Source organism: Nuphar pumila, chromosome 1 (assembly GCF_984573655.1).
Source record: "Nuphar pumila chromosome 1, dmNupPumi1.hap1.1, whole genome shotgun sequence".
NCBI lineage: Eukaryota > Viridiplantae > Streptophyta > Magnoliopsida > Nymphaeales > Nymphaeaceae > Nuphar > Nuphar pumila.
The window spans coordinates 175,416,408-175,427,295 of NC_143249.1; the positions used below are offsets into that span (position 1 = coordinate 175,416,408).

The 10,888-nt window shown below is 40.3% G+C and overlaps 1 protein-coding gene across 2 annotated transcripts; it reads left to right on the plus strand.

Moving 5' to 3' along the window:
• The first annotated feature begins 4,424 nt into the window (after positions 1–4,424).
• On the plus strand, positions 4,425–10,888 carry LOC149851342 (Protein phosphatase 2C family protein). 2 transcript variants are annotated; one of them, XM_090014770.1, is made up of 3 exons: positions 4,425–6,279; positions 9,736–9,862; positions 10,171–10,888. In XM_090014770.1, exons 1-3 carry the CDS (start codon positions 5,350–5,352, stop codon positions 10,233–10,235), a joined length of 1,122 nt encoding a protein of 373 aa, XP_089870896.1. In that variant the 5' UTR covers positions 4,425–5,349; the 3' UTR covers positions 10,236–10,888. The 2 variants fall into 2 exon arrangements, with proteins under 2 accessions (XP_089870896.1, XP_089870888.1); XM_090014762.1 differs by having other exon boundaries at positions 4,436–6,279; positions 9,736–9,867.

Below are 10,888 nucleotides of genomic sequence, written 5' to 3' on the forward strand. Positions count from 1 at the left end.
AGAATGCTCAACGCATTTAATTCATTCACAATTTTAGCCCGTAGGCCGTATTGGGGTGATACGTAAGAAGGTGTCTCCCACTTGAAGACTAGTTTGGATCAGTGAAAATTTGCAAGTTGGTGCTTGAGGGAGTTGATATTCCTGCGACACGCATTGGTGATCACTTTTCTATGTGATGACCACGAAGGGCTTGGACTTGCTCTTGCTGGGGTTGAAAGGTACCTCAGCCATGAGCATGAAGACGACAAGTTTGTCGTGCGGGCGAGAATGACTCATTTATGTTTGAGACTACATTGGAGTCTCACAAGCAGAGAATGCTCGATGTTGATAAAGCAGAAGACTGTTGTCTAAGTGATCAGAAATGCGTTAAAAGTATGGAATTTGACGTGTTAAAGGCTGCAGTGATAGTGAATTTAAACCAAAACAAGTTGAGTAGGTTGAAGAAAAAGAGTAAACTAAAGATATGTACAAAGAGAAACTGACATATCAATGAAGACTGTGTTCTTACCTACACCAGCATTGTCGAGGACGACAATGATTTTGGGTGGGGGAAAATATCTCGAGCCGATCTTTCGGAATGGGGCATGTGCAGTGCAAAGCTCTACTGAGTAAAAAATGCATCAAGTATAAGAACTCGCAGTATGTGTTCGCTTGATCGGTGACATGCGGTGGTAGCACGACATGCGCTAGGCATCAGTATCGTCGTTAGGGCATCGTTGTGTGACAGCACATACGTGGAGCGTTGTTTGGATAAGCAGTGCCAACAGATCAGAGGATGTTTCCTTTAGAGATTTAGTTAAAGACCTCTCGGCTTGCAAAAGATTCTCACGTGTAGCGGTTGGACGCACTGGGGTAAGTGTGGGTTAGGGTTAATTCTCCCAGGAATCACCTTAGGTGATTCCAACCGAGTATGGTGACTTGGGGCTAAGCGAGTGAATGCCTAGGCACCGGCGAATAGTATGGGTGGTGCTCTTCGCTATGGTGTTTAATCATCAACTGGTCTTCGAATTGTAGGCCGCAATGTCTTGTTCCTTTAGTGACGAGGTTTTGTTATGTCGTGCGCATGAAACTGCAATACGCTTCATGGCACGCAAGACTAAGGCAAAGTTTGTACCTCTTTCGGAAGTGATAGTTGGTATGGGACAACTATGCATTAAGCGGCATGGACTACATGGAATGCGTATTTGGAAATGCGCTTGATCGGCTTCCGCTAGGCAGCTGCTTCCGCTAGGCAGTTACGCATGAGATGGTGCGCAGGGCCAATAAAAATGATTCAGCACACGAAAACGTGTTGGTACGCAGCCTTTGGCCATTAAGCTGGCCAGCTTGGGAAGTTTGGCGTGTTACGAGTTTGCGAAGCATTCTATACCCATGACAGAGCGATAGATAGGCTTGTGGCGGTAAGAAAAGATCATCACACCGCACTAGCTTATTGAAAAAAGTAAGCTCGTGACAGTCATATTGTGCTTCTAAATTACATATGCATAATTGATTAATACTACACATACATAAATGTAAGGTTATGCAGAAACAAACTCAAACCTACTTAATATTGCACATACATATATGTAAAAGTTATGCATACTCAAATCCAAACCTTGTTTAATACTGCATATACATTATTTAAAAGTTATGTATACAAGAACACTCTCAAATAGGGATGGCACTGGGCGGGGGTGGGAGACAAGGTCTCCACCCCTACCCTGTCTCAAAATCTGAACCTTCATCCTCGTACGGGTTTGGATTTTAACCTCCATCCTTGCCTCCATTCTCGTTTCATGTCCTCCATCCCCAGTCCAAACGGGGGCGAGGTGGGGAGGGGCCCTGTTTCCCCTCGGTCCATTGCCATCCCTTTGAAGGATTGAGAACAAGACAGGATGGGGTGGACAAGGCGGGGATCAAGACGGGGATGGGTCATGGTGGGGAAAAGTGTAAGTCCATCCCCACCTCCATCCTTGCATGGGTTTTGATTTTAACGTTCATCCTCGCCTCCATCCCATTTCATGTCTTTCATCCCCGGTCCAAACTGGGAGAGGCAAGGCGGGGCGGGGCCCCATTTTCCCCGGGTCCACTGCCATCCCTACTCTCAAATAGGGGTGGCAATCAGGTCGGGTTGGCGGGTCGACGGGTCAGCATACCTCAACCCGAACCCGACCCGTTTATTAAACGTGTCGGCTGTGGCAAACACGAACCTGACCCGTTTATTAAATGGGTAACCCGACACGACCCGCCAACCCGTTTAATAAACGGGTTGGGTCGAGTAAACGGGTTGGCGGGTTAGCGGGTCAGGTTGGCGGATGGGTTGGTGGGTTCACGGGTCGGGTTGGCGGACGGGTTGGCATACCCCTAACACGAACTCGACCAGTTTAATAAACGGGTTAGGCGGGTCGACCCGTTTATTAAACGGGTTTGTTTTTGCCAAACCCGAACCCGCCTAAGAGGCGGGTCGGCGGGTCGTGTCAGGTTTTGCCACCCCTACTCTCAAACAGGATCAAATCCCAACTATAAATCGTACTAAGTACAAAAATATAACCAAATTAAATTGCACCCGAACTTCACACTTCTTATCATTTCGTATAGCTTCATCATCACACACTGTAGATAAAAAAGCCCAGCAAAAGCCAAGGGTCAACATCATCTTCATTTACCTGTAACAAATAAAAGACCACTTAAATTAGGAAACTGTTTCAACACATGATAAAAAAAAATCATTATTTGTATGCCTTATAAAAATCATGTAAATTCACACGCAACATGCATGCTAATCTAAGGTATTTTTTTCATATTTTGTATAGATATAAGGAATCAAATGTTTAATTTTATCACGAGGTCATGCCAATATCGCAAATCTTATATCAAGATCAACTCGGCAAGGTAAAATCTCGTGTTAATTTTTTCATGTTTTTTGACCTTTTTGAATCACTGCTAACGGCCCTTTGCTGAGCTGGATGGCTTGTCACAGGTGGCGTGCATCCGGCTCCTATGATGGACGGTCAGGATCGTCAAATTGGTGTAACATCATTATTATTTTCAAGAGATTTTTAGAGAATCATGGTCTATTTCTGATATTTAGGTAAGAAGATAATTAATCATGACACATTGATCTTGTGATTGATATGAGGAAGCGGTTTCAAAGCCACCTATGGCATTTTATTTGCTTTTGTTGGTTATTCACAGCATGGTGGGGTGGTCCGGAAAGAACGAAATGCTAGAACCTTAGAAGATGTATACCACCCCCCAACCAAGATCTCTATTTGTATTATCTCATATGTTTATCTCATAGATGGTAGGAAGTGGGGTTTTAACAACTGCCTATGGCTTAAGGCACTCTTTAAAACCTGCTTCCGAATTGGATCTGTATCGTTTGGCCAACCAACGATTGAGGTGAATAGGCCGATACTCGATTCTCAAGTGAATCGTTCTGAATGGGCCAAAAAAATGATTAAAAAATATTATATGTCAATCAGAATTTGACACGTGCCAAAGCCATTAAAATAATTTCAAAAATTAATTTTAAGTTATTTTTTATATTTATTAAAAAATAATCAATTCGGGTCAGTATCGTATCAATTTTCTGGCGATACGATAATTAACTGATGCAGATCACCAAGGTGGTATCCGGTTGTTGTTGTGTGAAGGTACGAAGAACGACTCTCTTTTTTAGAAAAAAAAAAGGTGATGATTGACAAAAGAAGCCTTTGAAAAATGAGATAAGAAAAAAAAAGATGGTTTTGAGTTAGCCTTTGAACTATTAAAAAAATAAAAACAATACAGACAGTCAACCTAATAATTCTAAAAAAAATTGATTCATTTTTTTTTAATATTTAAAACCTGAAGCAGCTTAACGTACATTCATCATGTATTAGAGGTGCCAACATGTAGATTACTCGTACAGATCAAATATACAGAGGTGGCCAGAATCCGCTCGTGGGTAGAGAGAGAGAGAGAGAGAGGAGAGAGAGAGAGATTGCAGATTGAACGTGGACCAAGGAAGCATTCAATGGGGACGGCTCTTGTCCGCAACACGAGCCCAGAAAGCAACCGTAGAGAGAGATCCACGCTCTCTGATGCCTTTTCTTTTTCTTCTTTGGTTGGTTGTTGAGGAATAAAGTCTCTCCTACTCAAAAGCGACTCATCTTTGGCTTGCATTATGCGCGTGTGGGCTGCCACCTTTATCCTAAAGCTTTCCTCCCCCATCACTGGCCAATTAATACCTCGCTCCTCCCCCACAGGAAAAAAAGAAAAAGAAAAAAGAATTAAGAGAAATTCCTTTCTCCTATCAGATTACCTGCTTCTGCAGTAAACTTCGTCATAAACAAAAAAGAAAAACTCTCAGACCCTTCAATTTTTTGTTGTGTAGTAGTATTTTTGAGGCACACTAACCCCATATTCCCTCAAAAGCCATATCATCTTGCTTTCATAAGAAAAAGGGGGAGAAAGAAAAAAAGCTGACAGCAACAGAACCAACCTTCCAACTGATAAAAAACCCATCTCAGTTTTCATCAGTGGACCTCATTTATGGGGGTTTGTTTCAGGAGACTTCCTGTCAAGTAAATCCAAACCTTCATGACTCACTGGTCTTGTGTGTCATGTGAACAACCTGACTGGTCTTTGTAGAAACATACAAAAACTCGTCTGGAGTTTTTCCCACTTTTTGAGGGTTCATATTTAGAAAAAAGGCCCATTCTTGTTTGCCCCAAAACCCTCAATCTTTGCTCCTTTGGGGTCATACACATTGAATGAAGCAAAGCATTGTTGATCATATCATTTGACTTTCTTGGAGTTGCTTGTAGTGTTCATCTCCTATCTTTGGTAACTCAAAAACCCTCTTCTTCTGCTTCTGGTGAGACTTTTTTTTCATCTTTGTGGTCTCGCTCCCACTACAGAAGTATTGAACTCCATATTTTTTCTTTTCTTTCTGTTAGTTGGGTGTTTTCTTGCTGAAAATTGGGTTTTCTTTTCATGAAAAATTCCTCATCTTCTTATGTAGCAAATGATTTCTATATCATACATGTCTCAAGAGTGCAAATTCTAGCTGTTTCTTGTGCCCATTCTCTAAGGGTCTTCTCAGAAAAACTATTGAGTCTATATCACCAGAAACCCTCTCCTTGTCTTCTTGCAGAAGTTCAAGTCCCCCAATTATTTGGTCACCACAGCCCTCTCTTCTAAGCAACCATTGGTCCCTTTTGTTTCTCTTTTCTTTTTGTTTCTCTTTTCTGAAACAAAGAAGACGACTCTGTACATCATAAGAGAGTTTCGGATTTCACGCTCTCAGAATCAAAGAACCCAACTTCTTATACAAGTATCTCGCCAAACGCCACGTTTCTTGATGTTCATTGAGTCTTTGGAATGGGTTGTGTTCATGGCAAGTGTTGCAGAGACTACCCAGAGTCCTCTGATGGAGAAAGAGGGGTGTTGGTACATGATGGAAATGGGGAGAGAGTAAACTATCCGAAGAATGTGAAGAGGCTCACAGAGTGCTCGGTTGAGGTAATTCATATTCCCTCTCACGATTTTCATCTCAAATATTCGCTTTTCACTCAGAGAGGCTACTACCCTGACTCCCCAGTCAGGGAAAACCAAGACAGTTTGTGTATTAAAACCCAGCTTGGAGGTGACCCAAACATCCATTTCTTCGGGGTCTTCGATGGGCATGGTCAGTTCGGTACTCAGTGTGCCAATTTTGCTAGGGATCATTTGGTTGATTCTTTGATGAGTAATCCCGATTTCTTGGATGACCCTGTGAAAGCTTATAATTCTGCGTTCTTAGTGACTAACTCGCTGCTACGTGCGAGTGAGATAGATGATTCGATGAGCGGGACGACCGCTATCACTGTTCTTGTTAAGGGAGATACTCTGTTTGTCACCAATGTTGGGGATTCTCGAGCTGTCATTGGAGTAAAGAGTGGGGACTCTGTGGTGGCTGAGGATCTCTCGATTGATCAGACACCTTTTCGGAAGGACGAGTACGAAAGGGTTAAGCTTTGTGGTGCTAGAGTTCTGAGTGTTGATCAATTGGAGGGAATCAAGGATCCTGATGTGCAGAGTTGGGGCAATGAGGAGAGTGATGATGGTGATCCGCCGAGGCTTTGGATGCCTAATGCAATGTATCCAGGGACTGCATTTACAAGGAGTATTGGGGATAGTATGGCAGAGAAGATTGGTGTGATTTCAGTTCCGGAGGTTAAAGTGGTTCATCTTAATCAAAATCATCTGTTTTTTGTCATTGCAAGTGATGGTGTGTTTGAATTCCTCTCAAGTCAGGCTGTTGTTGATATGGTAATTTCTGTTCACTTTTCTACATTTTCATTGCACAAGCAGATTTAATATGTTCCTGCATTGCTCATGATTCAGATTCAGTGTTTATTGCTATCATTAGGTTGAATTAGATAGCTGATTGTTAAGACGCAATTCTTAACCAAGGTTTCTTAATCATGCGACTCTAAACTGAAGTGTGAAAAGGTTGATAATAGTTTCGATTGAAAATTGAGAAATCTATGTGGCATGATCATTCGTTTTGTGCCCTTTTTCGGTGATGCTAATCAGTTTGATTTGATGAGTTTTAGGAAGCCTCTGTATGTGTGTGTGTGGTATGTGGTTAAATTGTTTTTAATGCGCTAATCATGAGGCCTGTGGTAGGGTTGGATAAAGCTGGACTTCTCTATGCTTAAATTGTTTTTTCTGTATGTGTTTCTTCAGTGTCAACCAACTTTTGTGCGTCCAATATCTTTGTCATTCTGCTTCATGTGCAAGACCATTTCTATTCTATGGATAAGGGTTCTGGTTTTGTCCTCTGTGGTGGAAAATAGAACAGATCATGTTAGAAGATACATGCTGAACGGAAATATACGCTAAGCTGTTTACTTAATTGATTGGAACTAAGGTAATTAAGATGTTTGTGGATGTTGATTGGGACTAAGGTAATTAAGATGTTTGTGGATGTTAATATACAATATGTTTTCCTACTACAGCTGTGCTGATCAGTTCATTTGAATGCCATCCATCTATCCTGGAAAATTAAATATTATGCTGCATATACAGTGTGTATCTCACTGTAGTTGAGGATGTTGTCACTCAAAAATATTGCTCCATGATCAAACCTATGTTCTAAGTTATCTTCAACTATCCAGGAGAGGTTACTCTTCAATTACTACTGAGGTGATCGAATTACTACCTGTCAGAGCTTGTAAACGCTTCTCTAGAGAAGGTTGTTCTAGATTATTTCAAGAAATACATACTTACCCCTAAACGATACACATAGAAACCATTTCTGCCATTATATTGATGAGATGCTCTCCCTGAAGGTTGCAGCCTGAGAATTAACTTCTCTTACCTTATTTGCAAACATGTCATGGGAGTTTCAGTGAACCTGTGAAACCAACAAGAACTTGAAAAGGAAAACTCCTATGAATAAATAAGCAATCACTAAGAAGGTGGAAGCAGGCCACATCCTGTGATCTAGCATGAACTTCTAACCTATAGAGCCAGTAGGTAGTAAAGATCCTTTGCTTAGAGCTAGCTGATGCTGTGGTGACTACTGCATATCCAGAAAGTCACAAACAGTATCCAGGATAGCACCTAGCCTGTGTTAGAATCCTTTCTTAAATGTTGGTGTAATTCTTATACAATTGTGCCCATTATGAAATTGGCTCCTGGTAACTGTAGGTTACTCCAGCCCAGGCTTGGTCTGAATACACAGGAACCTGTTACCTGCAGGCTGACTCAGGAATTTTTCGTTGTGAACATCCCATGGTTATTTTCCGTCTTTAAACAATTTTGCAAGGTGATGTTGCTTCTTAATAAAATATGCCAACATATCTGAACCAGTTGTTTTGTGTTAGTTAGAGATGCATTTTCTTTATGTTTCCATAATACATGTCTATCATTTTCTTAAGTAGGACAATGATATGTTCAAGATAAAATGAATTGACAGATAATTTTGTCTCAGATGTTAACTCCATCTTTGATTTTGCGAGCTGGTGAGATACTCCTACATGTTCATGTCAACAGACCTTGGGAATATTTTTAGGTTCATGTTGATACCTATGCATGGATGACATTGAGATCTGAGAAGAATGCTTCAAAAGAATGGTTGTTGATGGGGCATTTCATTTGAGAACTAGGCTAGTGGTCATAAAGTTCAATCTAATGTCGCAAACTGTTCCAGTACAATACAACCATGTTATATTGTAGGCTGCTAATGGATTATGCTTATACTTTACTCTAAATTATCCTGTTAGCAGCCATATAACATGATTCACAGGGTGCCTTTTTCATTCCTCTTTTGATTACATCTGTTCTTACATTACAGGGTGAAGTACTCTAATTCCTCAATCCTTGTACCAAAATATAAATCTTTCTTGCTGCTCCTGTTGACTAAGAACTTGTGGTTGTGAATATTAAAAGTATAAAACTCAAGATAAAAACAAAGTCTAGAGGCCTATTGATAAGGCCAATATGCTTAGAAGTTAAAGGTACGATTGCCCACCACAATAATTGCTGGTTTTACCAAGTGGGTTGCATACAGTTTGGTCACTAGGATACAATGACATACTGGCCTTGTGGAGACCTCTGGATTTTTTATCCAGATAGGCTGTGTCACATCAAGCATCTTGTGTGAAGAATATGAATCTCTTCATAATATGGCTTTCTATAAGCTGTAGGAATCCCCTTCCCTGGTAAATGCCAGAAATTTCCAAACCAGCAGTCACGGCAACGGTTACATGTAACATGAAAATCACATAGCTTCATAAGTTTGGCACGTAATAGCCAAACATCAGATGCATAAAAAAGGACATAAAAAAAATCTTGTAATTCATGTATGTTATTATACTGGTGTGTCTTTTATACCGTGTATTTGGCTGTAAATTCTCTGACATGTCTCAAGTGCACTGATGCCAGTAGTTCAGAAAGGAAGAAACATTAATGCTTAACAACAGTTCCTATGCAATATCACCATTATTGTTCAAAGATGTCCATGTTTCTAATGAAACTCAATAAATCTATGATATCATCTTGAACGCTGTTAATACATATCTTGACACTTTGCCTTCTCAGTATTGCTTCTAGTCTAATGTCCCTTGTCCAACTTCTGAGCAGCTTCAGAATTTCTTTTCTGTATATTATTTCCATTTTGTCCTGCTGTCAAACAATTTTTTTATAATATTTAGGTGTCAACACCATGCAACTTGGTGTTTCGAAACAGTGCTTAGTCTAACCAATTTGGCACAAGGTTGTTTGCTCCAGAAACTTGTTTCTGTGAAGAAAGTGTTGCTACATTCAGTATCCTTATATAGCAGGAAAATAAATTGCCTGTATTGCAAGAACTGCACTTAAGGTTCAAGATGCAAAGGTTTGGACTTCACAGAAATGGACCCGTAGAGCAGAGCTGGTTGGATCTGCCATTCTGGGTAGCAGTTATATCTACTAAAAAAAAGATCTTGTAGAAATTTTAGCTTTTCATGTGATCTGATGTCTTTCTTAGGCGGTGAATGTCTTGGTGGAGGATGCCTTTATGTTTTTGGCATGCTCAAACGTAGTTAAGACCTAGTGAACGTAAACTGCAATTTCAACTTAGCTTCATAGTGAAATTTCAATATTAGTGCTATTTAATATAACATTGTTCCTAATCCCATACTTTTTTCTGATGGAACATTATAGGTTGCCAAAATTGTATTTCACAATTGAAGATTAAATTGTTATTATCAATTTGACATTCTGTGGTTTTCAATGCAGGTGTCTGCATTTAAGGATCCTCGGGATGCCTGTGCTGCAATTGCTACAGAATCATACAGATTATGGTTAGAACATGAAAGTAGGACCGATGATATTACAATTATCATCGTGCGCATTAATGGCCTACGTAGTGTAAGAGCTGAATTATCTCTATTTCCTCAAGCCCTTTGGATACAGTTTACTTACTGATCAAATCCTGTGATGAGGGAGAAGACCTGAGGCTCAGATAATTCTTGGTCAACTGGGTTCCTATTAGGGGATCTCAGCTAACTGATTTTATTGAGCAAAAGTTGTATGAGTTGACCAAGTCTATCTGGATCTTGGGCCAGACTGACTCAAATATTTGATGGGCTGTCCTTGATTCATGTTATTGATTAATAAAGATGCGTTTCCAGTTTAGTAACTGCCGAAATTTTATTGAACATGATTAATCAGGTGCCAGTGATGGAAAACATGGAGGCCACAGCAAACCAACCATACACGCAGAAGACAAAAATTAAAGACAGGCTAGCTTCAACAAGGTGCAACTCAGAAGCTTTTTAGTCAAGACGAGGAAGGTTCTGTGCTCTGCAGACCTTTATGCTGAATGGACTCTTGCATGTGTTGCTTCATCTCCACGGAATGAGACAAATGGTCCCAAAGTGAATCACTAATCACAAAAACCTTTGGTTCTGCTGTATCACCAAGTTTATCTATCCAATTCCTAGCATCCACGTTAATTCATGGCATCACCATATCAAAGGCTAGCATAATACCTTGCACAATTTGACATAGATCTGGTTTCCTTTGCATGTTTCAGCCTTAAAGATTGCCCAAAACCCCATCTTAATACTTCATCCCTGCAACTTTTTGGCAGCAGGTTTCATAACCCTAGCAAATTTGTGTACCATACTGTTGTGCAATTTTGTTGCCATCAGTCAAGCTTAGAGCTAATGTTGTCCATCTGCTTGGTAAGGTAGAAGGGGATATTTGTTATCACCATAGAAGTTGAGATTAGGATAAAAAAAGGAAATGTACTCTTTTGTTTACCCTTTGTTTTGAGCTTTGCAGTTCTTGCTGCCTTAAACTTGACATTCTCTTGTTTGAGAAATGCTCTCTCCTCGTATCTGTATTGGTGAATTTAGAATGATATCATTTTCGTTATGTCACAAAA

What these genes read in the sequence shown, in the direction of transcription:
- LOC149851342 (XM_090014762.1), top strand. Translation starts at nt 5,350, where the DNA reads ATGGGTTGTGTTCATGGCAAGTGTTGCAGAGACTACCCAGAGTCCTCT. An exon ending in GTCAGGCTGTTGTTGATATG is followed by an intron (nt 6,280 to 9,735) that starts GTAATTTCTGTT and finishes TTTTCAATGCAG; the next exon opens with GTGTCTGCATTTAAGGATCC. An exon ending in GCATTAATGGCCTACGTAGT is followed by an intron (nt 9,868 to 10,170) that starts GTAAGAGCTGAA and finishes ATGATTAATCAG; the next exon opens with GTGCCAGTGATGGAAAACAT.